Consider the following 27,259-nt stretch of genomic DNA (forward strand, 5'->3'; position numbering starts at 1 on the left):
GGAGTTTGGCGACGCTCCCCGGCAGTGACAGCGGGAGGCGAGCGCGGGCGGCGAACATTGGCGACGCTCCCCAGCCGTGACAGCCGGCGGCGCGCGCGGGCGGCGGACTTTGGCGACATTCCCCGGCGGTGACAGGCGGGGCGGGGCGGCGGCGCGGCGGCCTCATTCCGGGGCGGGCGGGCGCCGAGCGCGGCGCGGGCGGGCCGGCTGACGGAGGAGCGAGCGGGCCGGCCGGGGATGCCGCTCGGGGCTCAGCGGTCCTCGTGTCAGTGAGCGCCGCGCACCGCCGCAGCCATGACGGTGGAGTTCGAGGAGTGCATCAAGGACTCGCCGCGCTTCAGGTGCGCCCCCAGGGGCGGCGCGGCCCTTTGTGGTCGGCGGGGGTCGCCGCCCCCTCGGGGCACCCGGGGTCGCCGTGGGTGGGCGCACGGGGCGGGGGGGGGGGCGTCGTTGCCGCCTTTGAGCCGGGGCACGGGAGCCGGGGGTGGGGGGGCGCGGGAGCTGGAGGACCCCTCCTCGGACAAAGCCCGCAGCCCCGTGCCCAAAGGCCTTGAACAAAAGATGCCCCTTGTGCCGGTCACCTCGCGCGGAGAGTGCGCGCGTGGGGGTGGGGTGGCCGCCGGTACAGCCACCTTTCCGTGGGAGTGTCCACCCCCGCTTTGTGTCTGCACCATCGAGCTGGCCACCTGCACGGGGCTGAGGCCCTCCTGGCCCTGCGGTCCTTCTCTGGCCGGGGTGGCCTGGGTGCCAGGAGCGTCAGTCCCTGGAATGTGTCTTGGTCCGTGTGCCCAAAGCAGTGCATGAGGGTCAGGCAGCAGGAGCCACGCTTCAGTCTAGGGCTGGCTGCTTGGCAGGGGTGACCTAGGGGCCTGGAGGTGTGGGCCCTAGGCTGAGCAGACTGGGTGGGATTTTCGTGTGGGGGTCCTGCCCTGTACCCAGCCCTGGGCTTGTCTGTTTAGTCCTTCCTGGTAGTGCAGGTGGGCTCACCCACGTGCACCACGAAGCACCCTCTGTGTGGCAGGTGCATATGCTTGTGTTCTGGTGCACATGCATGAGCTCTGCTCCTCTGGACCCTCCCTTGAGGTGCCAGATCCTGGACGTGAATGTGTGGGTGGGCCGCACCCCTGGGCTGGCATGTTTTGATGTGTACATGCAGACCAGGGATAGGTGCGTGCCTGCGTGAGTGCGTGTGCACGTGTCACTTTGTAACCTCTCTGTGTGGATATGTACACGGATGTATACATGTACTATGTGTTTATCACGCACATATGAGTTCTGGCACTAAACACACGTGTATTCTGACAGTAGGCCTATGTATCTGTACATCTGTGTGTATCGTGTATACATATTTGTGTGTGTGTGTGTACTCTGTGTCACTGCCTGCATGCACATCTGATTGCACGTGAGTGTTTCTACCATGCTTCTGTGTACATGTGTCCTTGGTCATGCGTGTGTGTGCCTGCTGGGTCTTGGGTGTGCCGGCATGAGGACCTGTGTGTGGATGGACTGGTGAGCCTCAGCCCTGGTGCTCTTCCCCCTGGGTCCCTTGCACAACTATCACACAGGGACAGAGAGTCACAAAGGCTTGGGGAGGCTACGGATGAGGAGTCAGGGGTTGGTCCAGGAAGGGGCCCCAGGCAGAGGGGCTGGGGGGATCCCCTGCGTTCACCCATCTTCTGTTGCTGACTGGTTGAGGGAGGGGGTGTGAGCAGCTCAGGCACCTACAGTCGTGGGCCCCCACCACCACCCACTGCCCTCCAGGACCCAGGCCGTAGGGGGAGACATAGCCAGGGTCTTGGTCCTGGCTGAGGCACGCTAGCCCCCCCCCCCCCCCCCCTTGCTCAGAAACCTCATGGTCCTTCTCCCCCGGAGTGGAGGGGTCCAGGCCCACCTTGCCTTGTCGGACTGGGGGCACTGGCATCCCATTTACCTCCTGGCCTTCCCTCCCACTAGCTTGGTCTGCCACCACTGTGGCACACAGTGAGTGCAGTGGCTGCCTGGGTTTTGCCATGCTTCCTCTGGCAGGGAGGGGCTACCCCTGGAAAGTGCCCAGCTGGGCCTGGGAGGGGGCGCTGAGGAGATTCATCTGAACCTTGGATCGTAGAAGCTACACCGTGTTGGTTTGGCGGTTGGGCTGTGATTTAACAGGGCGTTGAGGTTCTCTTGGGGGTCCACTGTCTCCTCCCCCACAGGGACTTCCGGTGGCAGGCCTGAGATGAGCCAGAGTGGGGCTGGGTGGGAGGCTGTGGCCAGTGATGTGAGGCCAGGTGGCTTCAGACCTGGGAAGAAGGACCCTGCCGACATGCTCTTGGCCTCGGGAGAGCCACACAGCCTTGGGATGCACGTGGGAGAGTCCAGACTCTTCCAGACAGGCCTGGAGGCGCAGCCCCCTAGTTCTTAGTGCCCCCTCCCCTGGGTGGGGCTTCAGGCGCTGAGTCATGGCTTTGGTGGGAGAGCCTGCCTCACCCTCCTCCTTGTCATACAAGCTGCTGAAGAAATCCTGGAGGGGGGTGGACAGGAAAGGAGGTCTCGGGTCCTTGGGGGCCAGGGCTCCCAGGACAGGGTGCTGGTGCTTTGCTCTCTGCTGAGCACCCACTTGCCTCCCATGAGCATGCTCATCAGCATCTGGTGCAGCCCCACCCTTGTGGGGGACCCCCCACCCTCCACCGGCCTTGCCCAAGGGCAGCAGCTCTCTGTGCAGCGGCTCAGGACAGTTGGGGCAGCCAGGGTTCCTGCTGCAGCATCCATTCCCGGTGCGTGTCTCATACCTTCTCTGGAACTCAGAGTCCCCTTAGCTCCGCTGGAAGGGATGGCGCTCAGAGAGGAGCCCGTGTCCTGCCAGGGAGTGAGTGCGGTGGGGAACTTCCAAAGTCGCTGGCTGGGGCTGCCTGGCACCCTCCCCACAACTCCAAATTGTAGGCATGTGAGGGACTGGGAAACACTGGAACACAGCACCCCCCCCCCCCGCCCCCGGCTGGCCATGAGGGCAGCGGGGGGGGGGGGGGGGGGGGGAGGACACTAGACCTCGATGGCCTTTGCTCTGCCTGACCCTGACCTAAGACCTGTCCCTGGAGCTCTGCCTCTCACCTCTGGCCCTGTTGTCAGCCCCGGCCCTGATTCCCCGTTGTCCTTCATCCCCTGGAGGCCAGATGGGCCCAGTTCACCAGCTGAGTGGGTTGGGGGGGGGGGGGCGCCAGGATCCTGGCCCTCTTTCCCTGTTTCCTGTTCCCAGAACACGGGGAGGGGGTCACGTGCCAGATCCATCTGCCTTGCCTTCCGGGGATTCTCCCGTCTGTGGCTTCTCTGGTGATGTCATTCGTTAACTCTTCCCTCCCTGAGGCAGCCCCATTGTAAGGCTGTCCCGGTGGGAGTGGGCTCCTCTGAGGCCTGACCCACCACTCCCTTTGAGCAGACTGTGCTGTTTGGTATTCTGAGGTTGGAGGAGTCAGGGGGCACCCGTCCAACAGTTATTCTGGGGTCTCATAATCTGCCGGGACCGGAGAGAGCAGCTAGCTGGCCCGTGCTTACGCGCCCTGAGACTGGCTGGCCCCAGGCTCCATAGGACCTAGGTGGGATCTGGGGTCAATTCAGCCCTGGAGTGGCCGGGCCAGGAGGGTGACCAGCAGCCCCTCTTTCTGTCCTCAGGGACTTGATGACCTTCTCTCCCTGGGGCCACAGCAGCCAGCCGCCATCATAGCCGACTGGGCCTCTCTCTGATGGGAGTGGTGGTGGGTTCTGGGCGGCTCTGGAGTCAGCTGGACCTGGGTCCCAGTCCCACACCCTCTGCCCAGGGGGCATCTGCCTTTGCCAGCTTCTATTTCCTGCATGTCTGAGGAGCGTAGGACAGCGAGTGGGCTGAGGGGAGCGGGTGGCCCAAGCCGAGTGGCCCCTTCTCACTGCAGGCCCTCACAGAGAGGCGCGTGGGGCTGGGGACGCTGTGGCTTGGCGGGCCTGCAGCCACCTGTGTTCCTGTTGCAGGGCTACTATTGACGAGGTGGAAACAGACGTGGTGGAGATCGAGGCAAAACTAGACAAGGTGAAGGCGGGGCCCAGGGGTGAATGGAGGGTCCTGGGCTGCTCTCTCTGCCCCCGTGCCTGGCCCTGACCTGGCTCACACACAGGCTCGTGTATGAGTGTGTGTGTCTGTGTGCGTGTGTGATCAGGGCTCAGCCCTTCCCTCTGGGTTTGTGCCTCGTTCTCCCCGGCTGTACCCTACCTATCATACCTGTCCCAGGGGGCGCGTGCAGCACACGTGTGTCTCCTGTCAAGAGGGGGTAGGCCTTGGTGAGTCCCCCGCTGCCATCTTTTGGGCGAGGGGTGGGGATTGTTACTAGGGACGGGGTGGGGAGGGTGCTATTGAGTGGCTGGGTTGGGGGCCCGAGGGCAGGGGCAGGGGAGGAGAAGAGGGAGGAGGGAGGGGTAGCATCCCTGAGCACCCTCACTGGCTGGTCCTGCCAGCCCCCTGGCTGGGACCACATGCCCGCCTGGGCCCTGGGTTCCCCGGTCTGGGCTTCGCTGTCCTGCTCCAGCCTTCTGCTCTGGAGCCGAGACCCACCCACCACCTTGCTGCCCTCCCGGCCCCAGGTGGGTCACAGGGAGGGCTGGCTCGCACGGCTGCGGCCCGGGCCCCGATGGGCCCTGGGGCGCTCCCGCCTCTGTGGCCCGATCTCTTGGAGGAGGCAAGGGCCGCCCCTTGCAGGTCATGAGAATGTGGCTCCTTCTGTCATCCATAGCTGGTCAAGCTGTGCAGTGGCATGATCGAGGCTGGCAAGGCCTATGTCACGACCAACAGGCTCTTCGTGAGTGGTGTTCGAGACCTGTCCCAGCAGTGCCGGGGCGACACCGTCATCTCGGTGAGGGGGCGGCTGATCTCTGACCTCTAGACAGGGGTGGCACAGGCAGGCAGCCCCTTGACTGTGCCCAGGCCCTGGGAGCAGGTGGGCATCTGTGCTGGGCCGCAGGGGTGGGCGGCTCGGATACCTGTGGGTGGAGGTGCCAGCCACCCTGGGAACACAGCTGTCTCATCTGAGCAAGGGGCCTCCCCTACCCCGCCTCCCCCTAGGAATGTCTGCAGAGGTTTGGAGACAGCCTGCAGGAGATGGTCAACTACCACATGGTAAGCCCTGGCCACAGTGCGGTGATGTATGGGGGCCTGTCCAAGGGCACATCCCTCTGGCTTCCCATCCCAGGCGCCCCCTCCACCCCCCCCACCCCCCCCCCCGGCCGGCTCCCCGCAGGCCCCGCCCAGCCTGGAACGGCTGTCAGCTGGCTCAGAGGGAGCTGAGCTGGCGGGCTGCTGGGAAGCCACGTTCCTATTCTTCCAGTCTGTGGGGGTGGGGGGTGGGGGGGACATCACTGAGGTGCTCTGCCGTGTCCAGGTGAGGGCCAGGCAGTGGGGAGGTTATTTGGATCCTGGGGGTGGGAGGAGGTGGCAGCATAGTCGAGGCCTGAGGGCAATGGGGTCTCAGAGGCTGGTCCAGGGTCCCCCAGTTGAGCAGGGGTCTCTGGCCAGGCGGCAGAAGTATCTCCTAGGCTGACCCCACGTCCCCTGGTTAACTGCCAATCTCATTGCTACCCAGGCTGGGTCTGGTGACCTCAAGCCCCTCAGAGCCCCCCGCACAGGACACACGGAATAGGGCCCAAGGCACATGTGGGTGGTCAGACCCTGGCTTGGGAACCAGATCCCAGACTAAACAAGGAGCCCCACCCCCGCAGGGGAAGTTTAGAAATAAACCAGCTCAGGATAGCTCATTCTGCACTGTCTGTCAGTCTGTCTGTTCCCATTTAGGGCCCAGCCCTACTCCCATGTTGGGAGGGATCTGACTATGGGTCTGGTCAGCGCTGTAGGGACCCCTGACCTGTTCCTAGGTCGAGTCCCTTAGAAGCTCTGGGCTCTAATCCTGTTCTTTCTCCTGTAGGTCTGGCCATCCTTGAGGTGGCCTCCCAGGGCCGGGAGGCCGTGTCTTGTGTATGCCTGCCCTGAGTTGGCATGGGGTGGTGCTCCGGTCTCTAGTCTGGCTGAGAGCCCAGTGGGGGAGATGGGCAGGTGGGCACAGCTGTGGCCTCTGGGCATCAACCCAGGCCTGGGGCCACGCCCAGTCCCCTGGACCCTGTGAGGCTGGCTCTGGGGGGGCAAACAGCTGGAGCCCAAGCAGGGCTGGGCGGGGCTTTCCCTGGTCCTCATCTGCAGTGACAGGGGCTTGGTCCCTGGAGCCCTAACCCCACCGCCCCCACCTTGGCCCACAGATCCTGTTTGACCAGGCCCAGAGGTCTGTGCGGCAGCAACTGCACAACTTCGTCAAAGAGTGAGTGGCCCCCAGAGCCCTGTGGGAGGCCTGGCCTCTGCTGGCCCTGGGAGGGGCTGGTGGTGGCACCTGTGGTAGCACAGGGAGCAGGTACAGCTACGCCTGATTGGGAGGGGGGATCCTGGGGCCTGCCTTCAAGACTGTGGGTGGGGGACTCGGCAGGAGCCAAGGCTTGGAGGCAGGACAGGCCTGGGGTCAAGGAAACAGTGCCTGGAGGGCAGGGTGAGGGGTCAAGGTGCACACAGGGTAGCCAGGAGGGCCTCGGGCAAGGAGTGAGGGTGGGCTATAGAAGGCATTAAGGTTGTGGGAGGGGTGGGGGCTGCACTGAGGCCTGACCTCTATGCCTCATGTGCAGTTGGGGTGCCTGTGGCACCCCCAGGTGAAGATGTAGAATTGAATCTGAGTTTGAGTCTGGGGTCCAGGGTGAGGCAGAGGGTCTCCCTAGGCTGGACTGGTCCTGGGAGTGAGGTGGTAAAGGGCAGGGGGAGGCCCTGGATCATGGGAGGGGCCCTGGTGGGAGAGGAGGAAGAGGAGGAGGAGAATAGGGGAGGGGAGAGAAGGAGGAGGAGGAGGAGAGCCGTAGCGGGGGGGGGGGGGGGGTGCTGGGACTGGCAGGTGGGGTAGGGAGGCCCTGCCTGGGGGCACAGAGTGGGCACAAGTAGAGGGAGAGCATTTCATGGACGTGGGAGATCCTACGTGCACCCCTCCCAAGACCCTGGCCTGACACCTGCTGGCCCTCAGGGACGTGCGGAAATTCAAGGAGACCAAGAAACAGTTTGACAAAGTTCGGGAGGACATGGAGCTGTCCCTCGTGAGGAATGCCCAGGCCCCACGGCACCGGCCCCACGAGGTGGAGGAGGCCACAGGTGCCTTGACCCTCACCCGGAAGTGTTTCCGTCACCTGGCACTAGACTATGTGCTCCAGGTCAGCGGCTGGGCACAGAGCAGTTGTGGCCTGGAAGGGGGTGGAGGCCGCTCCGTATTCCGACAGACAGACAGACAGACAGACAGAGCTGTTGCTCGGAGGGGCCCCTCTGCCTCCAGAAAACCCGAGATGCCAGATCTTGGGAAGGGACAGGGTGGCGGGGTGCCCAGGCGAGGGTGGGCCGGGGACAGGGGTGGGGCTGAGGCCTTGAAGATCTTGCAGAGGGGGCCTTGGAAGGCCTGGGAGCAGGTCTGAGAATTTCTGGCTTTGCCCGTGGGAGGAACCCACGGTCCTGACGTGGGGAGGGACTCCTTGACCACAGGAGGGTGAGGCTGGCACAAGTGCAGGGAGCTGAAGATGAGCTGGGGGTCTCGGGGAACCACAAGCAAGCCTGAGAGGACTCTGCGGTAAGGGACAGTCCACGGGCTGCCTCGTCCCTGACACCCTTCCCCCGTTCACCCCTCCCCTGGCAGATCAACGTACTCCAGGCCAAGAAGAAGTTTGAGATCTTGGATTCTGTGAGTGACTGGTTGGTAGGGGTGGGGGGGCATTGGCCTTGAGTACAGGCCGTGAGGTGCAGGGATGTGAGTGCACCTGCTGGGCCCCTGGGGGCCTGGTCCCACCTGTGCCCCCCCCCCCCCCGCCCCTGCCTACAGATGCTGTCCTTCATGCACGCCCAGCACAGCTTCTTCCAGCAGGGCTATAGCCTGCTGCACCAGCTGGACCCCTACATGAAGAAGCTGGCAGCCGAGGTGAGCCCGCGGGGTGGGGTGAGACCCAAGACCCGGGTCTCAGGAAGAATGTTCATGCCCCTCCCTGGTGTTCCTCCCCCACAGCTAGACCAGCTAGTGATCGACTCGGCGGTGGAAAAGCGTGAGATGGAGCGAAAGCATGCCGCCATCCAGCAGCGGGTGAGGCCCTGCACCCCCTGACCTCCGTGCATGGAAGGGGGACCCCAAGAAGCCAGCACCCCTCTCCCCCAGGCCTGCCCACGCTGTTTCGCTTGCAAATGCGTGCTCAGAAGGAGAGGTCTCTTTTTTTTTTTTAATTTTTTTTAACGTTTATTTATTTTTGAGAGAGAGAGAGACAGAGCACGAGTGGGGGAGGGGCAGAGAGAGGGAGACACAGAATCCGAGGCAGGCTCCAGGCTCCGAGCTGCCAGCACAGAGCCTGACACAGGGCTTGAACTCACGAACCCGTGAGATCATGACCTGAGCTGAAGTCGGATACTTAACGACTGAGCCGACTGAGATGCCCACTCTCTCCAGAGAGGTCTCCATTCTTAGGAGCCTCAAACGGCAGAGTAGAAGGGGCATCGGTCACTTAGGGGTCACTTAGAGGCAGGCCTGGGTGGTGGGCAGGGGATCCAGCCCATCCGGGTTCCAGATGCTGGGGCTGGGGCTAGAGCGGGGACCCGGGGTTTCCTTCCTTTGAGGCCAGTGGTGGTCTCTGAGGCCTCAGTTGCTGGCTCTTGCCCAGACAGCCCCAGGGTAGAGGTGGGCTGCAGGTAGGAGTGACTGTTCCCAGACCACTGGGAGCCCACTCATCGGCTCTCTCTCCCTCTTTGCACCCCCTCCTGCTCCTGGCCCCCTCAGACGCTGCTGCAGGTGAGTGGGAGTGCCCTGGGGGAGGGAATGGGGGCGGGAGCAGTTGAGCAGGCAGGGCCGGGCCTCTGCCCTCCCCCGCCCCGCAGAGCTTCAGCACCAAGGACACCTCACTTTGCTGCGAGCACGCGGCGGCGGCTGGCACCAGCGGGGACTTGGGCTGAGCTGGACTGCATCCCCCGCGGGAACAGCAGCAGCTGTCCCTTTCTGCCCCCACTCAGCCAGGGGAGCAGGTGGCCGGGCCTCCTCTCCTGCCGCCGGACACACAGGACAACGCCCAGTGTCTCCTCAGTCTCTGTGAATGGAGCTCTCTGTCAGGCTGGCTGGAGCAGGCCCAGCTGGCAACGTGAATGGGGGACTCAGGATGGGGGCAGGAAGCTTCCTTCCTGATCCCAGAGCCTGCTGGCCCCACAAGGCTGGGGATGTGGGCTGGGGCCCTCAGCTGTAGTGTGAGGCGTCTGCCCTCAGTGGGGTTTCAGGGTGAAGGTCCGTGCTGGGGTCAGAGGAGTGCCCCACCTCAGCGTTGGCTCTGGGGGAGCCTGGCAGGGCAGCAGTGTCCTCGCAGCCAGGCCGGGCACTCACTGGGGGCTGGGCTCCAACCACCCCCAGGACTTCTCCTACGATGAGCCCAAAGTGGAGTTTGATGTGGACGCGCCCAGCGGTGTGGTGATGGAGGGCTACCTCTTCAAGAGGGCCAGTAATGCCTTCAAGACGTGGAACCGGTGAGGGAGGGGCCTGCTCAGGGGGTCTGCGGGGTTAGACAGGGGACTGGCCCTGCCTGACCCCCTCCTGGCCCATCCACCTGCCCAGGCGCTGGTTCTCCATCCAGAACAGCCAGCTGGTCTACCAGAAGAAACTCAAGGTGCGCTTCAGGGCTGCTGGGGCTGGGTCAGTGACAGCCGGGCCCCTCCCCGCCTGGACCCCAGGGCGGGCTGGGCGGCGGGGGTTGCACAGGGTTGAGGACACTGAGCCTGAATGGGCCGCCCGAGGGCAGAGACCACCTGGGTCTCAGATGGTCTGTGTCTCTAAAATGGAACGATAAATGGGTGGTCAGCGCAGGGCCAGGCCTGCGTGCTGAGCACAAGGGCCCCGGTGGTGCTGCCCGCAGGACGTGCTCACCGTGGTGGTGGATGACCTCCGTCTGTGCTCCGTGAAGCCATGTGAGGACATCGAACGGAGGTTCTGTTTTGAGGTCGTGTCACCCACCAAGTGAGGAGGCCCAACCCGGGGCGGGGTGGGGGAGGGAGCCCTTCCGCCCGCCCGGCCTGATGGTCCCCTTCCCCTAGGAGCTGCATGCTGCAGGCCGACTCAGAGAAGCTGCGGCAGGCCTGGGTTCAAGCTGTGCAGGCCAGCATCGCCTCTGCCTACCGGGAGAGCCCGGACAGCTGCTACAGTGAGGTGCGGCCCTCTCGGGACCCTCCACGTGTGTGCACACGTGCCTGCGTGCTGCAGAGAGGCAGCCCCTGCAGGCTGCATGCAAGCGTGCATGTGAGTGTGAGCACGTGCTCATGCACACGTAGGTGTGAGCATCGTGTGTACGTGCGTGTGAGTATGCGTGCACACACGGACACGCAGGCTTACGTTTCAGGCGTCCTAGCCTGTGCCGGCATCTCTGGGTGGGGGGGGAGAGGGGGCCCACCGGGGTGATCGAGGCTGGAACTCCTGAGGGCTGAGTGGCCCCTCACACCACCCCCAGAGGCTGGACCGCACGGCGTCTCCGTCCACGAGCAGCATCGACTCTGCTACGGACTCGCGGGAGCGCAGCGTCAAGGGCGAGAGCGTGCTGCAGCGTGTGCAGAACGTGGCTGGCAATAGCCAGTGTGGGGACTGTGGCCAGCCGGATCCCCGCTGGGCCAGCATCAACCTGGGGGTGCTGCTCTGCATCGAGTGCTCCGGCATCCACAGGTGCGCCCACTGTGTGGGCTGGGGCTGAGGTGCTGGGGTAGAGCCACGCCCTGACTCACCCCTGCCTCCTCACCTCCCAGGAGCCTGGGTGTCCACTGCTCCAAGGTGCGGTCCCTGACCCTGGACTCATGGGAGCCAGAGCTGCTGAAGGTATGTATGGAGGCCACCTCAGACCGTTGGCAGGGGGTGGTGGCTGCAGGAGCCGGGTCTGCAAGCCTGGGGGTGGGGGTGAGAAGGAGGGGCATGACCTGGGGCTGATGCTGCACACCCCTTCTCCTGCTAGCTGATGTGTGAGCTTGGCAACAGCACCGTGAACCAGATCTACGAGGCTCAGTGTGAGGGGCCAGGTGGCAGGAAGCCCACAGCCAGCAGCCCTAGGTGAGGTTGGCGGGGGGGGCAGCCTAGACGGGGCCAGGGCAGCCCCCACCCACACGGTGCAGCCTCACGGCCCTCCCTGGTGCAGGCAGGACAAGGAGGCCTGGATCAAGGACAAGTATGTGGAAAAGAAGTTCCTGCGGAAGCCACCGCCGGCACCAGCCCGGGACGTGCCCCGGCCCTGGAGGGCGCAAAAGTGCCAGCGCCACCACAGCTCCCCCCGGGTCCCCGCTGCCCGCCGCAAGGTCCGGCTGGAGCCCATCCTGCCCTCTGTGGCTGCTCTGTCCTCAGGTGCCAGCAGGCTGCTCCCTTAGCTCACGTGCCCACGCAGAGTTGGGGACGGGCTCCAGCAGGGAGGAGGAGGGAGGCAGGGACTACCAACATGACTTGGGCACCCTACCTTGCCTTGGGTCTCAGTCTCCCCACCTCCCCGCAGCAGGTGCTGTGGAGCGCAAGTTCCGGAGGGACTCTCTCTTCTGCCCGGATGAGCTGGACTCCCTCTTCTCCTACTTCGATGCTGGGGCTGCTGCAGCCGGTCCACGGAGTAAGTGCCATGAGGGCCCTGGCCCCTGTCACCCGACTCCCCTCAGTGAGGCCAGCAAGCAGGGCCAGGCACGCTCATCTTGAGGTAGATGAGTGTGGACAGCCTTAGCCATGTGCTCGGAGACCAGAGGGACAGGCGTTTTTTGCAGGAAGGACTGGGCTGGGGCTGGGGAGAATTTAGGGGTCAAGCAGGGATAAGGTTGAGATAGCATCTCAAGGGTCTGGGGTTACTTGGCCACTGACTTGGAGACCGAGGCCCTGATCCTCGAGAGTGATGTGTTTGAATTGTGTGCGCGGTGCGCACATTGGAGTGTATGTGGGCGTGTGGCTGGATGTGCGCACAGGCATATAGGTACGTGTGTGTGTGCGCGCGCGCGCATGTGCATGCTGGGGGCCTGGACAGCTGTGTGCTGGAGCCAGCCCGTGAGAGAACTGTGCACCCTTCCCAGCCCCTCTTGGAGTTGGGGGCCACATGCTACAAGCAGGGTTTCCCGCCAAGGGCTTCCTGTTAACGATTTATCAGCACCCAGTGGTCTGGAGCACTTGTAGAGCCTTTCTGGGCAGTGTAGGCAGAAGGCGTGGACCCAGGCCAAGAACAGACAGGGGTGCTGGGGGTGACAAGGGCGTGCCCTCAGGCAGCAGAGGGCGCTGCCTCACCATTCCTAAGCCTGGGGCTGCCCTTGGGTAAGCCAGCTGAGATTTCACTCAGCATAGTGGGGGAGGGGGAAAGGAGGTGGGGGTGTCCCAGGGCTTGGCAAAGACCCCTTGCTGCACAGTGACCTCTCAGGGTGCACGCAGCACAGACAGGGCTGAATATCCTCTGTGTATGGTCATGCTTCCGCCCATCCATCCTGCCAGGGCTGACCTGCTGGGGGGTGGGGGGTGGCTTCCCCTGGAGTTGTGCTCTCTGATGCGTTACTTTGGCTCCTTTGAGCCCTTTCTTGGTTTTCTCCCCTCCCCACCCCACCCCCCATCCTAGGCAGGGCTCCCCTCCCCTCGTGGCAGCAGATCCTGTCCCTGGAGGATGGATGGGGCTTCCAGCCTTCCCGCAGGGCTCCAGCAGGAGTCAGGAGCTCTAAGGACCCCCTCTGTCCCCGGACCCCGCAGGTCTGAGCAGCGATAGTGGCTTAGGAGGCAGCTCTGATGGCAGCTCTGACGTTCTAGCCTTTGGCGCAGGCTCTGTTGTGGACAGCGTCACTGAGGAGGGTGGGTGTGCCCCCTCCCCCCCCCCCCCCCCGTCCCCGCCCCGGCCCTCCCCAGCCCCACCCCCGGCCTGGTCACAGCCCCTGACCGCAGCACCTCTCCCCGTAGAGGGTGCAGAGTCGGAGGAGTCCAGCGGGGAGGCGGATGGAGAAGCAGAGGCCTGGGGCCTGGCGGACGTGCGCGAGCTGCACCCTGGTCTACTGGCGCACCGGGCGGCGCGAACCCGAGACCTCCGAGCGCTGGCCATGGCGCTGGCGCACGGGGCAGAGGTCAACTGGGCCGACGCGGAGGACGAGGGCAAGACGCCTTTGGTGCAGGCTGTGCTGGGGGTGAGCAGGCGCAGGGGGGTGGCACAGGGCACAGGTGCATCTTCAGAGCCCGCTTTCTTCTGGCGCCCACACAAGGGCCCCTTGTGCCCGCGCCCCCCCCCCCCCCCCCCCCCCCCCCCCCCCCCGCCCCGAGATCAGAGAGGAGCCATTTCCTCAGCTTAACCTGACTGTACTCGGCTCCCCAGGGCTCCTTGATTGTCTGTGAATTCCTTCTGCAAAACGGAGCAGACGTGAACCAAAGAGACAGCCGGGGCAGAGCGCCGCTGCACCACGCCACACTCCTGGGACGCACGGGGTGAGTCTCTGGCGCCCCTCCTGCCCGCCCAGGGAAGGGGGGCTGGGGCCACCTCCTCCCGCCCCTGGCCAGCCCCGACCCGTCCCCTCCACCCTTCTTCAGTCAGGTCTGCCTGTTCTTGAAGCGGGGGGCCGACCAGCACGCCTTGGACCACAAGCAGCAGGACCCACTGAGCATCGCGATCCAGGAGGCAAACGCGGACATCGTCACTTTGTGAGCGCTGACGGGGCCGTCGGGGGTGGGGCGCGAAGGCTGGGGGCTCTGGGGGAAGGAGCGCGTCCCGCTCTCGCCCTCCCCGCCCCTCCACACCTCACGCCGCGCCTCCCCCAGGCTCCGGCTGGCCCGCATGGCTGAGGAGATGCGAGAGGCGGAGGCGCCCCCGGGCCAGCCGGGCCCCCTGGCGGGCAGCAGCCCCACGGAGCTCCAGTACCGCAGGTGCATCCAGGAGTTCATCAGCCTCCACCTGGAGGAGAGCTAGGGCGGCCAGGCCCCTGCCCTGCCCGGGACGCCCCGGCCATTCCCTGGAGCCCCAGCTGCCTGCTCTGCCCTCCCGGGAGCTGCCCGACCCCCAGGGCCGTGAGAGGGACCCCAGCACGGGGTCTTCTGAAGCCCCACGTTTCCCCCTGGGAGGTGCTGCATCATCTGATGCCCCTCGCCGCACCCGGGGACCCTCCGTCTTCAGGTGGCCCCTTCCTCGGGAGCCCGGGTCGCTCACGTCACAAACCACTCTCAAGGCCCCGTGTCACCTTGTGCCCCTCAGAACCACCCTCCCTCCCCCGCTCTGGGGCCGGTGTCACCTCGTGCCCCCACCTTTACTGCCATGGAACACTGACCTGCTAGTTGGGTCCCTCCTACACACCCCCAGAGCCCCTCTGCTAGGCCTTGGGGCTGGTGGCTGGCCACCAGCGCCTTTCAAGGGCAGAAGGGGACAGCCCATCCAGGGAATCAACCCGTGTACCTCACTTAGTGACCGGCATCCAGGCTGGGCTTCTCGGGTGCTGGGCGGCGGGGGGGGGTGGGGGGGGGTGGGCTGTGGCCTGGGGCCTCAGCCCTGGCTGGACGCGGGCGTCCCGAGGCCATGTGGCTGGCCACGCAGGCCCCAGTCCTGGGCAGCCCGAGACCTGTCTCTGCCTCCTCCAGAGGCGCTTGGCCCAGAGCCGGTGCATAAAGGACTTTGGCACTTTCCGCCCCTGCATCCGACATTCTTTGTCACAGACCGAGCGGATTTTCTACAACGATCTCTTTCTCACTTTGTCTTGTGTCTTTTCTCTGTGGACTCTTGAGGGCCACCTGGACGGGCCCGGCTCTGCCTGCTGCTGGGGGGGGGGGGGGGGGAGGGGTGGGGCTCCTGCAGCTCTGTTCTGCCCCTCACCTGCCTCGCTCCTCTAGCTGGGCCCTTGGATGGGCCCAGGGGTCCCTCAGCTCACTCCCCAGGGCCCACCAAGGTGTTCGCTCTGCATTCCCCTTTCCTGGAGCCCTGGGGCAGTGGCTGGGCCTCTCCCCAACTTACATCCTTGGTCAGGCCAAGGCCAGTTGGCCGGTCACTATGCAAAAACTGTCCAGGGAGGCTCCATTGGCGGCAAGGTGGGTGCTGACTAAGCGCCCCCCCATCTCTCTTGCCTGTTGGCCGTGACCCCTACAGAGCAGAATTAACTCCCTCCTTTCTCCCTGCTTGAGCTCTGCCCCCACCTCCCACCCCACCACCTGCATCAGGGCCTCGGGCTGGCAGGACCTGCCCCCTGCTCCAGATCACAGTTAATAAACTGCTGCTTGCACCCCTGCCTGTCATTGGCTCACCCGCCTCACTCCACTCTGTCTCAGCTGGGGAGGGGGTGTCTCCGGGTCACCTGCCTTCTCCAAGGGGTGGCCCTGAGTGGGGTAGCACCAGTGCCCCCAAAGGACACAGTAAGTCAGAACCCAGCCTCTGCCTGCTGGGGACCTGCTGGGGACCTGCGGCCTCTTTGATGGAAACCGACTCCCAACACCAACAGGCCCCATTCCCTGGGCCCTCCGCCTTTCTCTGGCCTGGACTGTGGCCCCTGGAGGGAGTAGAAGTGGATGCAAAGCGGTGGGGGGGGATCTGGGTCTGGTCTTGTCTCCTGACCAAGCCCTGGCTCTGCAAGCTAGCTGTGGGCACAGCTGCCCTCCTGCCCCCTGGCCCCCACAGCATGTCTGTGGCTCTGAGGGGTGTGGTGGTGCAGCCTGGGGGTTCCAGCTTACTCAGGAAGGGTGACTGGGGAGGTGCACACGCTCGGCCACCAGGTGAGATCACAAGTTTTATTACAAAGCAGCCCAAGGTCACCAAGGTTACCTTGGCCTGGCCCTACCCTTCCTTCCACCTGTCCTGAGTTAAGGAAGGCTCTGCCTGATGCCCGCACACATCTACACATAGGTGTAGACAGATATGTTGGCACACTCAGAAGCACACGTACGTTTTTATGTGACAGTGACACCAAACACAGGCACACTCCCATGTGGAGGTCCCCCCCACCCCCGTGCATGCACACACTCACGGGTACGTACAGACTAGACGCAGGAATCCAGAGTGGTGGGACACTCCCCTCCCCCCTGCCCTGGGCCTCCTTGAGTGAGGCCACCACTGGGCTGATGAGAGGGCCCAAGGGGCTGGGCACCCTGGTGCCTGCCTGCCTGCCTGTGGGCTCCGTGCTGCTGCTTCCTGGGCCCTGGGCTTGGCTTGGCTGCCTGGTGGTGGCTCTGTGGGGCTGGTCTGGTTCACTCTGGGCAGCCAGGAGAGCCCACCGCTCCCATATTCCTCAGGCTCAGAACAAGCTCAGGCTGGTTCAGGTGTCAGGAGGCTGGGGCTCTCACTTGGCCTAACTCTTCAGCAAAGATTCCTGCCATAGCTCCCAGAAGCGGCATGGGAGAAGAGGCCAGCAGGGCCCCCCAGATGATTAACGTCATTCCTGCAGTCAGTGGGCAACTGGCTGGCCTCCGGCTTGGTGTGGGACGCCACTGTGGCTGCCCCTGTCTGGGACCCCTGAGTTCTGCGGAGCCGGCGGCAGCCCAGTAGCAGTGTGAGGGCTACGGCATCGAGCAGCAGCTCCAACAGCTCCAGGACAGAGAGGACAGATGAGCCGAACCACAGGCTCCAGAGGCTGCCCATGGCTGAGAGCAGCTCGGGCACCTGCAGGCATCGGTGGGCTGTGAGCAGGTGCACAGGGCTGCACCATGGCCGGGCCCCAGGGGGTCTGACCAGGGCTGGTCCTGCCCCCACCACAGCTCTTGGCTTCCTGGCTGGCTCACCGAGTAAACGGGTGTCTCCTCCACTGTTCGGTAGTTGAGCTCCTGGTAGAAGATGTTCACCTTGGCCATGTTGCTCCTGGGGCAAGGCAGAGGTGTGAGGGGCAGGGCTACTCCTTGGGGCCCAGAAGGGCAAGGCTGTCAGGGGGAGGGGCCCGGGCGAGGCCTCTGGAGGAGGAGGAGTGCACCCACCTGAGGCTTGGGCTTGGGCTCTTGCTCTGGCTTGAGCTCCTGCGGCCCGGCTTGCCCAGCACAGCCAGGATCCAGTCCTGCACACAGAAGCCTCGTTGTGGCCACTGCTCCTCCCAGCCCTCAGGGTGCTGTGGGGCAGGGGTAAGAGCAGGGGTACAGCCTGGTCCAGGGTGGGCTCTTTGGGACCTGTGAGGCCCACCAGCTTGTCAGCCCCTCACCCCACCCCTTCAGCGGACTCACAGCTGACTTGGAGGAAGGCCACCTCGAGGTCCCCGCAGAGAGCTTGTAGGAAGACTCCCTAGGAGAGGCAGATCCCCATAACACTCCTGCTGTCGTGCTATGGCAGTGACCCCTGACCCTGAACCCCAACACTTGCCACTCACCTGCAGGACCTGGGGCAGCGGGAGGCACAAGGAAGTCGGTGTGTCCCCAGGTCCCTGTAGAGGCGGTAGAAGCAGTGGCCTGCAGAAGTGGGGGGGGGGGGGGGTCACAGATGAACCCATCACCCCGACCCAGGGTGGCGTGGAGGAGAGCTTTCTAGGTTGACCAGGCCTGACCTCCTTCCACCCCCAGGGGAGGGCGTGGCGGAGGGGGGCGTGGCGGAGCGGGCGGAAAGGGGCGGGGTGGAGCGGACTGGGCGGGGCAGGGTGGAGTGGGGCGGGGAGGAGCGGGCAGGGCGGAACGGGGCGGGGCGGACGCGAGCGGGCGGGGCGGGGCGGAACGGGGCGGGGTGGAACGGGCGGGTGGGGGGGAGGAGCGGGCAGGGCGGGACGGAGGGGGCAAGGCGGAACGGAGCGGAATGGGGCGGGGCGGAACGGGGCGGGGCGGGTCTCACCCCAGGCTGGGTGCTGGGAGTAGCTGCAGTACTGGGCCCCTGCCGGCAGAGGGTAGAAGTAGTAGCCGCAGGAGCAGGTCTCCACCATGAGCTGCTGGAAACAGGATACCAGGCAGGCCTGGGGGGACAGCAGGGGACACGGGCTGAAGGTTCCAGAGGCAGCCATCCCTCCGCCAGAGCGTGCAGGAGGTCCTGGCTCAGCTCCTTCTCAGCAGCGCACCTGCCTTCCCTGGGCCCTCCTCCATCACCCCCTCCCCCCTTCCCCCAGCCCTCCCCGCCTCTCCCCATTTCGTCCCTCCCCACCCAACTTCCTCTCCTGACCGTCCTCTCCCCCGGCCTCCCCTGGGTCCTCCCTGAGACGCTCCCTTCCTCCCACCCCATGGCCCCAGACTCACCTGCAGGGTATAGGAGGAATTGTACAGCAGCTGCCCACCCACACCCTCCACACCATCGGTGCAGTGACTATAGGGGCTCCCCAGCCGGCGCACCTCGTCCTGGGGGAGGGAGAACGCTACAGTCCCACTCTTGTCCTGGCCCTTGAGGCCCCAGGGTTGGGCAGGCAAGTGGGGAGTGGGCGGGACGGGGCGCACCCACCTCTCGGATGCCGATGGTGGTCTCGGTCCCTGGCCGGATGCTGAAACCCTGGTGCTCCAGGAAAGGTGTGTGGTCACGTTCATGAATCATGACTTTGATGCCAGCCTCCGTGGACAGCAGCGGGAGGTGGTCCTGCTGCTCAGTCCTGAGGACCAGGCTGATTCCTGGGGGAAGAAGCGGGGTGAGGCCAGGCTGGCCAGGATGCCTTCTCCCCCACTCCGCCTGCGGCTGGCACTCACCATGGGTGATGCCCGGGCGCTGCGCAGCCCAGACACCATTGAAGGTATAGCAGCTGCCATAGGTGGGGTGGTGGAATGTCTGGAAGTGCCTGGAGCCGGGAGCCACACTCAGACCAGCACCCTCCTCTGACCCATGACCCCACTGCATGTGGCCTGAGGGACTCTGACCTGCGTCATCTCTGGAGGAAACTCAGCGGTGGCACCCATATCTGCAGGGTGGAGCGAGGGGAGCAGCCACCCGCCCGCCCCACCCCTACTCACCGGGCCTGGCAGTCCCGGCCGTCGAATTGGCAAGAGAAGACAAAGTGGCCACCGTGGCTCTGGTGGCTGTCCTCGTGGGCAGCGGGCAGCAGGGCCAAGATGCTCACATAGTGGAAGCGGTACCATTCTCGGGCGGCTGTCACACCTGACGAGAAGGCCCGGTAGAAGCAGTCTCCGCCTGTGCGGTTACACTGAGGGGCATGGGGTCAGCACAGCACAGCCTCCCTGCCTGCCCACGCCCAATGCAGAGCCCTGCAGAATGACGGCTCGCCAGGACCTCTCAGGCCTAGGGACACTCACCAGTCTGAAACCCACTCTGCTCTGGCCACCTGGGTGGCTCAGCCTCTGCAGACGGACGCTGCGGTCCAGGTAGAAGGCAGGCCGTGGGCCCTGGTCGTCGGCAAAGGGGACATCCCCGTCCTCGCTGAAGTTGAATTTGTAGAGAGAGCGGATGTTCTCCCGGGCGAACCGATCGAGTGCCTGCAGATGGTGGCGGACTGAGCTCGGCCTGGCGGGTGGAGAGGTCAGGGCGAGGGAGAGGGGGGAGCTGAGCCAGGGCCACCCCCTAAAGTTCCCCGCATCAGTCACGGGATACCGCTGGGGACAGTGGCCTCACCCCATCCTCGGGAAGCCTGAGCTTCAAACTGGGCTGCAGAGTGAGGCCGGCCCCCCCCCCCCCCACCGCCCCCAGCCCCCAGCCTGGCCTGGAGCCCGTGTGCACTCCACCAACCTTCCGGCACAGCCACTGCTCCCTCCCTCTTTGCCCCCTCTGCCTCCCCACCTGGAATGTTATCCTGCTCTCTTCTCCGGTACCCCCCAACCCGAACCCTTGCTCCAGGCGGCCCAGCACCTGGGTGTCTGGGTGACACTGACCACTGCAAGCTCCAACTGGCTCTTCCTTGTCTGGTACCCGTCCCACCCCTCACTCCCCAACCAGAGGCTCAGGGTTCCTGAGCCAGTGGAGCTTCCACCGTGACCACGCCTGGGGAGACACCCGCAGGCTGCAGAGGTGAGGAGTCAGGAACCCTCACCTGTGTGGGTTCATGTCACACAGAGTGACCGACGGGAAGAGCTTTCGCTCCGAGTGCACGGACACGGTCATGATGACCGGGTAGCTCCAGTACTGCTCAAAGAGGAGCCCGAACTGCCAGTAGAGTGCACCCAGGGCACCCAGGAACAGCAGCCCCCAGGATGCCGTCTTGAGGCGGTTCTGGCTGGAGCAGACGAGGCGGATGGCGCCATGGATGGTGGCGTTGGTGCAGAAGAAGGTGAACAGCTCCCGGAAGGAGGCGTGCAGCTCCACGAGCCCCTCCCCTTGCCCCTCCTCGTCCTCGGGCTGAGGTGGCGGTGGCAGCTGGGCATCATGGGACTCTGGGGAGCCACCGGATGCCTGGGCCATAGCTCCTGCCTGCGCCCAAGAAGAAAGCTTTGGTGTGGCCCTTGCCTGGTGCCTGGCCTGACTCCCACTCAGGCCTCCTCACCCCAGGCTGGGAGGACTTCCATTCTCTGTCCCCGGGAACTCTAGGGACAGTTGTGTCCCTCGGCCGCCTATGGCACAGCCCAGCCTGCTGATGCTTGAAAGAGGCCCTATCAGAGGCTCGGGACCAGTCCTGCAGCCATCCCCCCCGCCCCCCCCCAACCCGTGGCCGGGCACCAGACGGCCTCCTCAGGCATGCCTCATCGCAGCCAGAGCTGGGTCTGGCTGGTGGGGATGGGGACAGTGGAGGGTATGGTGTCTAAGCCCTGCCTGAAACTGTTTGCAGGCTGGCTTGAGGCTGGGTGGGTCTCTGCTACTGTCCCCTAAGTGGGGCAGGGGCCTCTGGGGGAGGGGCAGGCCAGGTGGCCTGCTTGTCTGGGTTGTGTCCTTGGCCCAGAGCCAATGTGGAAAGTCTGGGGCCCTGGAAAGACCAAACTCTGGGCCCCAGTGGCCTCTACCAACCCTCAGTGGCCAGTACGGCCGCATTTGATTGGGACGGACAGAAGCAGGCTGCTCGGCCACGTCTGGGCCAAGGGTCAGGCCTGAGTGTCGCTCAGTGCCGTGGGCCCACAGTGAGGCGTCATCTACCAAGTTGTGTCCCCAGCGAAGCCCTGTTTGTGGACCTTGGGCTTCAGGAAGAGCAGGCAGGGGTCAGTGGGCCAGCCAGTGGTGGGGACCTGAGGGCCCCAGAGAAGTAGAGCCACAGACCAGGGCCCCCAGACCCCCAGTTCCTCCGGCACACAGGGACATGGGACCCTGATTAGGCCAGGCCTGTGAGCCCTGAACATGTGCTGAGTCACCGCATGGGCTTCCGGTGGACTTTCCACATTGTCCGCATCTTGATCTGAATCACTAGGCCTTCTTGCACCCAGGGTATGGCCTCCTGAGCTCTGGCCCCCTCCTGAGGCACCTGGGGAGGGGGCTGAGCCAGGGGCAGCGGATAAGCATCTGCCAGCACATGCCCGGCCCGGTACACCCAAACAGGCTGCTCCCGTGAGCTCCGGGAACCTGCATGTTGGAGCAGGCTGTAGGTATGGCTTCGCAGGGCCATAGGTACAGGTGCGGGTAGGTTGGCCTCCCTTCCCAGCTTCAGGTTTGCGGGCCTCCCTCGTGCCTGGCCAGGAGCAGGTACCAGCACAGGGTGCTAATGGTGGCTCTCACATGCACAGAGCTCCGCTCACATGCGTGTCCCCCATGATCACAGCGGGCCTTCACGGGTGAGGTAGGAGCCTCAGCTGTGTGTTTATAGGTTAGGCAAGAGGAGCTCCAGAAGGTTCTCTCTGAATCCAGGAACATGTTTACCCTCCCCCACACATGTAGCCCAAACCAGCCCCCTTCTGCCCCAGCTGGGGCTATCAGGGCAGGAAAAGGGGAGGCCCTGAAAATGGGGATCTGGAGGACCAGTGAGAGCCCCCAGGGCTTCCTGAGATAGGGGCAGGGTCCAGACACCTGGAAAGAGGGCCCCGGATGCACTGGGGTGAATGTGGGCACTCGGGATCCGAGAAGCCTCAAGCCAGACGCAGCGGGAGCAGGGGCGACGGCCCCTTCGGACACACTCGCACATGCACGTGCGTGTGCAAATACACGTTCTCCTGTCACACGCACCAAGCCCTCAGTGGGGACTACACGACCCTCATCTCTCACCCCTTGTGCATGCTGGTGCTCCAGGTGACACGTGGGACACAGCGCCCTCCACTTCAGGCTAGAGAGACCCCCAGAGAAGACCTTCCCTCCCTGCCCCGGCATGGGCACATCAGGTGCCCCTGGGTACCTTGAAGCTGGAGCCTTCCTGTGCAGGTGCCTCCATTCTCCCGTGCTGGGTGGCCTGATGACGACGCTGTAGTGGGTAACAAGGCAAAGTGGGATGTGGCCCGACACTGGCCAGGCAGCCTCCTATTTATAACAGGCTGGCTGGGTGTGGGGTGAGGCGGGGAGGGGCCTGGCTGGCGGGGGCAGGCACACCCACTCTGGACCTGGAAGGGGAAGCCATGAGGGCAGGGATGGGGGTCCTCCCCCTGGGTGAGCCTTTCTTGCCCAGAGCCTTGGGCGCCAGGCCTAGGGGTAAAGGGCTCTTGGAGGGAGAAGAGCCCCCCCGGATGGCTGCCCTGCCTCTCTCTGAGCAGACCTTCCCCTCCCCCAGCTCCTGACGCTCAGATCTCTCTTGGGTCAGACACCTGACTCCCAGCAGACCCTGCAGTGCCCTGGCCCCTCGCCTGTCTGCCCGCTTGCCTCCTGACGGGCCCGGGAGGGGTGCCTGCTCCCCACCGCCTGCCTGGCTCACACTGCGAGCACCGACTACAGGTATTTGTGGCCAAGGGGCACTGGGCAGGGGCCTCCGCTCCCAGAACTCAGGTGTCTAGGGCCAGCCGCCCAGCTGCTGGGACAGGCTCTAATTGTGGGAACAACCCAGGGCCTGGGTGTGGAGATAGCACCTGGTGGCCTGTGGCACACAGTTCATCCTTCCTACCATATAATATGGCCAGTGCTGACCACACCACACGCTAAGACAACACGCCTCCCACGAAGATGAGACACCACGTGTCTTGGCCACATACGCGCTGAGACCACATGCTGACAACACACACCACACTCAAGGCCAAATCACACGGTCTGGGGGGGGTTGAAGTCCTTGGCCTCATTGTCGTTGTGTGAGGCCGGACGGTGGACCAGAGGCAGGACAACCCAGGACATCCCACCCCTCTGGCCCAGTTGGCGGGGGGGTCTAGCATGTCCCCAGGATGACCCAGAGGCCTCACCATCCCAAGCGACCAGATCCTCAGCCTGATCCCAGGTTTGAGGGTGTAGCTCAGGCCCCACTGCCCCCTCCCCAGGGCAGGCTCTACACCCTGCCCCCAATGGGTGCTGAGGGAGGGAGCCCCGCTTCCAATAGGCCCTGCTGGGACGCCTGGGCTCTGAGGAGGGGTGGGGTCATCAGCCTTGTGGCTTTGGAAGGAGGCAGATGGCCACTGGTGATGCCTAGAGAGGGAAGTCATGCCTTCACGCCTGGGGAGAGCAGGCCTTGGACTCACGCGGGTGTGGGTACAAATCACATCTCTGTCACTTACTGTGGGACTTTGCCCAAATTACTCAACCTCTCTGAGCCCATTTCCTCAAGTGCAGAATGGGCCTTTGTTTCCTCTTCCTGCACAAGGCTCAGAGGTGGGACCAGCTGATATCACTGGTCCCTCCCCAAGCATCATAGCCCCTAACCTCAGCACGGGCCTGGGGTGTCTCAGGCCTCTGCCACCACGCAAGCAATTTCCCTTTGTGGGGTAGGGGATGTTACCAAGGGGGTGGGGCACACACTGCCCTGCGGGAGGCCTCCGAGCAGCACGTGAAGGTCCCAGGTGCTCTGGAATGAGAACAGGGGTAACCTGTGGCTCAGGAGGCTGAAGAAACGAGCCTCCAGGAAGGACGGCCCTGGAGGCCCCGGCTCAGGTCTGGCCAGAGTCCCTGCCAGCCAAGGGCAGCGTGGAGGGAGCTTGGAGGGAGCCCCTGCGTTCCTGTGGGAGAAAGAGCCCTGGCCAGGGACAGAGGCACGCCTGTGCCGATCGATGCCCAGTGCCCTGAAGGACTCGAGTCGAGTGCCCTGAGGAAGCCCAGTGCCCTGAGCTCATCCAGGCAGAAGGCACAAACCTTCCTTCCCTCCTCCTGGGGAAACACCTTGAGGACTGCCAAGGGGCCAACAGAAGGTGCCAGGGCCAAGGGTCAGCAACCAGTGTGGAGGGGAGGAGGCCACCCCAGAGCCCACCTCTGAGAGGGCAGAGAGGACACAGAGACTGCATCTAGTGGCAGTGAGGCCAGCAGCCCCGCCTCTCTTCCGGGCACATCCCTTCTCCTGCCTCCCCAGCCTCACTGGCCCCCAGAGGAGCAGGATTGAGGGCTGGGGCCAGGCAGGGCGTCCCCAGCCCCTGGCACAGTGTGGGCCCATGCGGTCACTCCTCTATAGCTGTGTGTTGAAGGGATGTGTGGACGCCTCAGAGGCCCCACGCACTCCACCCTCTCCGCGGGACAGTAGGATGCTGGCCCCACCTGGAGTACACCCCCCATCGGGACTTTGAGAGCCAGCCTCCACTGAGGCTGGGTCTAGGGGTGCCAAGGTGTCCCCGTCCAGGCTGGGGCTCTCCTGGACACTGTCGGTGCTGGTGTTGCATGGGGCCCCCAGGCTCAGCTCATTCCTCCGTGGGTGGCCCTACCCTCGGGCAGCTCAGAGTCGGTCCTAGGAGATTCTGGTGTGACAGAAGTGAAGTCGAGCCCACGGCCCCTGCATGTGTGCTGGATTCCCGGTGGGCATGGGCGGGTGGGGGTCATCCTCCCTGGGCCTGGGGGCTGGCCCACCTGCTTCCAGGAGGGTGAGGGGCCTTCCTGGTGCAAATGCAGAGTCCCCTCACTCCCCCAAGCACTGACCACAGTGCTAAGCAGAGGCTCTGGCCAGCACAGAGGGGGCTCCCTGAGGTGCCTCCGGGCAGTTGGGGGTGGGTGGAGCTCAGGGTCTGCCCAGTGTTCCCACTGGAAGGAGTGGGGTGTGCACACTTCCTGCCTGGTCACCTCCAGGCTGGCTCTTTGGTACCCTCTCTTGAGCCCTGGTCCCCTGGTCCCTACTGGTCACATGCAACTGAGACCCTCAGGTCCTGCCCTGGGGCGGGGGTGGCAACCGGTGGTGGTGGCGGGGGGGTGTTTTCTTGGCTGTAACCCTCTTGGCTTCCTGGCAGCTCTTCTGACACGGAGCATGGATCCTGGACCCAAGATGCTCAGGAGTGAGCATGGCCATCTTCTCCCTGCAGCTTGGCCATTGCCGGAAGTGGCAGTGGTTGGACGGAAGTCTGGCAGGAAGGTTAGCTCCAGCTTCTTCTCCAGAAGGGTGGCTTTGGGGTTTGAGAAGGTCTCAGTTGTCGTTAACTGCCAGCCTAGCTGCCCGCTCCTGCCTGACTGCTGAGGCCACCAGCTCTACGGCCAGAGGCCTGGGCAGCGTGGGCCTTGTTGGCCCGGAGGGCAGCATAGGTGGGGCCGGTGGGCGAGGGTCTTGGCAGGACCTGGTGGCCACATCTGTCTCGGGAACCTTCTTCCTCAGGTGTGACTCAAGGGTGCTTGGTGATCAGGAGGTTGGGACTGATGCTGGGGGGTTCTGAGCTGAGCTTTTCCATCAAGATGCAACCCCACTGGCTCCCCCACTTTACACAGGGACCAACTGAGGCAGGAGAGTGCCTCTACCTGCCCGAGGACCCAGGCCCGTACCGCCACTGCCTATGCTCTGCAGGTGCGCGTGGGTGCGTGCCAGACACACCTGTGCTTGAACCCCAGGTGCCCCGGGGTAGCCTCCCTTACATAGCTTTCCATGTGCTAAAAAGAGCTGGGCCCGCCCTGCATGGGGACGGCAGAGCTCTCGGAGGAGGGAGAGGAGTGAAGGCACAGGCACGATGCGCAGTGTCGCAGCAGGAGGCCAAGCTCCAGAAACTGCCGGCCTCCCCACCAGGCAGGCAGGCCAGGACTGGGTGACGTGGTAGAAAGCGGAAGCAGGCTGGATTCCCACGGGTCGACTCACCTGGCAGCAGACCGGGGGACGATGGGCACTCCTTCTGGGTTCTGCCCAGGGCCTGGGGCCAGATCCTGCCTGAGATGCCCCGGGTGGGCCAGGGTCAAGGGTAAGCATGGCTGCCTGCCCTCTGCTGGCATCTGTTAATGGTTGTGTGATCAGTCACCTCGCTGACTTGTGGCCTGTACCAAGAGGCACTCAGGGGCTTGGTGAAGGGTTTGGAACACCAGCGTTGTCCCACAGAGCCATGCAGTCCGGCACGTGGTTTCCAGACCTGTCCAGGCTGATGATTACCACCTGCCTCATAGTCGATATGCAGCACTTCCCCTGAAACAACCTATGAGTGGATACCCCAACCCCCGCTTGGCCCTGTCCGGGGTTTTCTCTCCAGGGAGGGCAGTAGGCAGTACGTATGCTGGCTTACTCAGCTGCCCAGCCCACCCCGCGTTCAGACACCAACTCTCCTACCTCCTGTGTGCTCACGTCCCTCCAAGCCTTCCCCCACGGCACTCTTGAGGAGCAGAGAGGGCCAGCCCCAGGCCTCTGCAATCAGGACCCTTTTGATGCTGGCCCTGGGAGCAGCAGCTGCACCTAACTGCTTCAGGCATACTCACAGTGGCCAGGCTCTGCCTCCCCCTCGGCCCCCCTCCCAGGGCCAGGGAGGGGACTGTGGGAGCAGAAAGCAAGCCTCAGTGCAGTGTCCACTGTTGCATAATGACCCCATTCATGGGCTGGGTGGAAAATTCAGTTGGGGAAACAGTGAAACTATTTTTATGAGGCCAGCTCTCCCCATAGGCAGGGGCTGGACAGGCTTGCCCATGGCAGACCCCACCTGGCCCAGGTTCTGGCAGTGCTCCCCATCCCCATGCCTCACTGGTGGCCAGACAAGGAGATTCAGGACGTGACTCTCAGGGGCCCTGGGCAGGTTCAGTTACTGATGGGGCCGGAGGACTCTAGCGCCTCCAGCTCTCTCCTGTTAAGTGGGCACAAGGACTGCGCTCCCCAGGCCGGATTGCTCCCATCCCGTGGAGGGTAGCATGGTGGGAGGGTCGGGGTCCCAGTGAACTCAAGGAGGAGTTCACGCCGGCACCTCCGGAGACACCCTTTGACGGAGCTTGTCTGTCTTCCTGGGATTGGCGCGCCCCGCTCTCGGCCAGGGTTCATGGGGAGGTAGTGTGCAGAGTGAGGGGATCCGGGACCCCTGCGGCCGCTGACAACCCCTGGGGCCGCCCGCCGACAACGCTGTAGCGGAAAGATGCCCAGGAGGGCCTTGGCGGCCTGACCAGATCAGCGGAGACACCGGAGGTCCGACCGCCCGGAGCTGCCCGCCGAAGCGCATGCGCCCACCGTCCCGCGGCCCCCGCCCCAAGGAGCTGCCCGCTA

The 27,259-nt window shown here is 64.5% G+C and overlaps 2 protein-coding genes across 4 annotated transcripts; one reads left to right on the top strand and one right to left on the bottom strand.

The window, feature by feature from the left end:
- Positions 1 to 154: 154 nt before the first annotated feature.
- Positions 155 to 14,669, top strand: ACAP3 (ArfGAP with coiled-coil, ankyrin repeat and PH domains 3). Of its 2 annotated transcripts, none has more exons than XM_047870443.1 (24): positions 155 to 341; positions 3,979 to 4,036; positions 4,734 to 4,853; positions 5,063 to 5,116; positions 6,247 to 6,305; positions 7,047 to 7,230; positions 7,704 to 7,748; positions 7,887 to 7,982; positions 8,067 to 8,141; positions 8,826 to 8,837; positions 9,444 to 9,556; positions 9,645 to 9,696; positions 9,943 to 10,043; positions 10,121 to 10,232; positions 10,531 to 10,739; positions 10,820 to 10,889; positions 11,023 to 11,117; positions 11,203 to 11,405; positions 11,551 to 11,658; positions 12,765 to 12,863; positions 12,969 to 13,189; positions 13,375 to 13,484; positions 13,587 to 13,697; positions 13,815 to 14,669. In XM_047870443.1, exons 1-24 carry the CDS (start codon positions 295 to 297, stop codon positions 13,960 to 13,962), a joined length of 2,502 nt encoding a protein of 833 aa, XP_047726399.1. In that variant the 5' UTR covers positions 155 to 294; the 3' UTR covers positions 13,963 to 14,669. The 2 variants fall into 2 exon arrangements, with proteins under 2 accessions (XP_047726399.1, XP_047726400.1); XM_047870444.1 differs by having other exon boundaries at positions 11,554 to 11,658.
- Positions 14,670 to 15,747: 1,078 nt separating this feature from the next.
- SCNN1D (sodium channel epithelial 1 subunit delta) lies at positions 15,748 to 27,218 on the bottom strand. Of its 2 annotated transcripts, XM_047870620.1 has the most exons (16): positions 26,345 to 26,476; positions 25,886 to 26,016; positions 23,630 to 23,695; positions 22,115 to 22,180; positions 19,898 to 20,274; positions 19,167 to 19,374; positions 18,867 to 19,057; positions 18,606 to 18,694; positions 18,367 to 18,530; positions 18,168 to 18,266; positions 17,773 to 17,890; positions 17,321 to 17,399; positions 17,178 to 17,235; positions 16,938 to 17,014; positions 16,749 to 16,824; positions 15,748 to 16,629 (listed from the first exon to the last, which is right to left on the bottom strand). In XM_047870620.1, exons 2-16 carry the CDS (start codon positions 25,991 to 25,993, stop codon positions 16,327 to 16,329), a joined length of 2,079 nt encoding a protein of 692 aa, XP_047726576.1. In that variant the 5' UTR covers positions 25,994 to 26,016; positions 26,345 to 26,476; the 3' UTR covers positions 15,748 to 16,326. The 2 variants fall into 2 exon arrangements, with proteins under 2 accessions (XP_047726576.1, XP_047726575.1); XM_047870619.1 differs by lacking the exon at positions 23,630 to 23,695 and having other exon boundaries at positions 25,886 to 27,218.
- Between the last annotated feature and the right edge of the window lie 41 nt (positions 27,219 to 27,259).

Source organism: Prionailurus viverrinus, chromosome C1, assembly GCF_022837055.1.
Source record: "Prionailurus viverrinus isolate Anna chromosome C1, UM_Priviv_1.0, whole genome shotgun sequence".
NCBI lineage: Eukaryota > Metazoa > Chordata > Mammalia > Carnivora > Felidae > Prionailurus > Prionailurus viverrinus.

Bases quoted from the DNA above. Each gene is read 5' to 3' on its own strand.
- SCNN1D (XM_047870620.1), bottom strand. From the start codon at position 25,993: ATGCTTACCCTTGACCCTGGCCCACCCGGGGCATCTCAGGCAGGATCT. The intron at 19,058-19,166 runs GTGAGTGTCCCT...CATGCCCCTCAG, and splicing joins GCAGAGTGGGTTTCAGACTG to TGTAACCGCACAGGCGGAGA. The intron at 18,695-18,866 runs GTGAGTAGGGGT...TCCCGGCTCCAG, and splicing joins GGCCGGGACTGCCAGGCCCG to GCACTTCCAGACATTCCACC.
- ACAP3 (XM_047870443.1), top strand. From the start codon at position 295: ATGACGGTGGAGTTCGAGGAGTGCATCAAGGACTCGCCGCGCTTCAG. The intron at 9,557-9,644 runs GTGAGGGAGGGG...CCACCTGCCCAG, and splicing joins GCCTTCAAGACGTGGAACCG to GCGCTGGTTCTCCATCCAGA. The intron at 10,044-10,120 runs GTGAGGAGGCCC...CCCTTCCCCTAG, and splicing joins GAGGTCGTGTCACCCACCAA to GAGCTGCATGCTGCAGGCCG.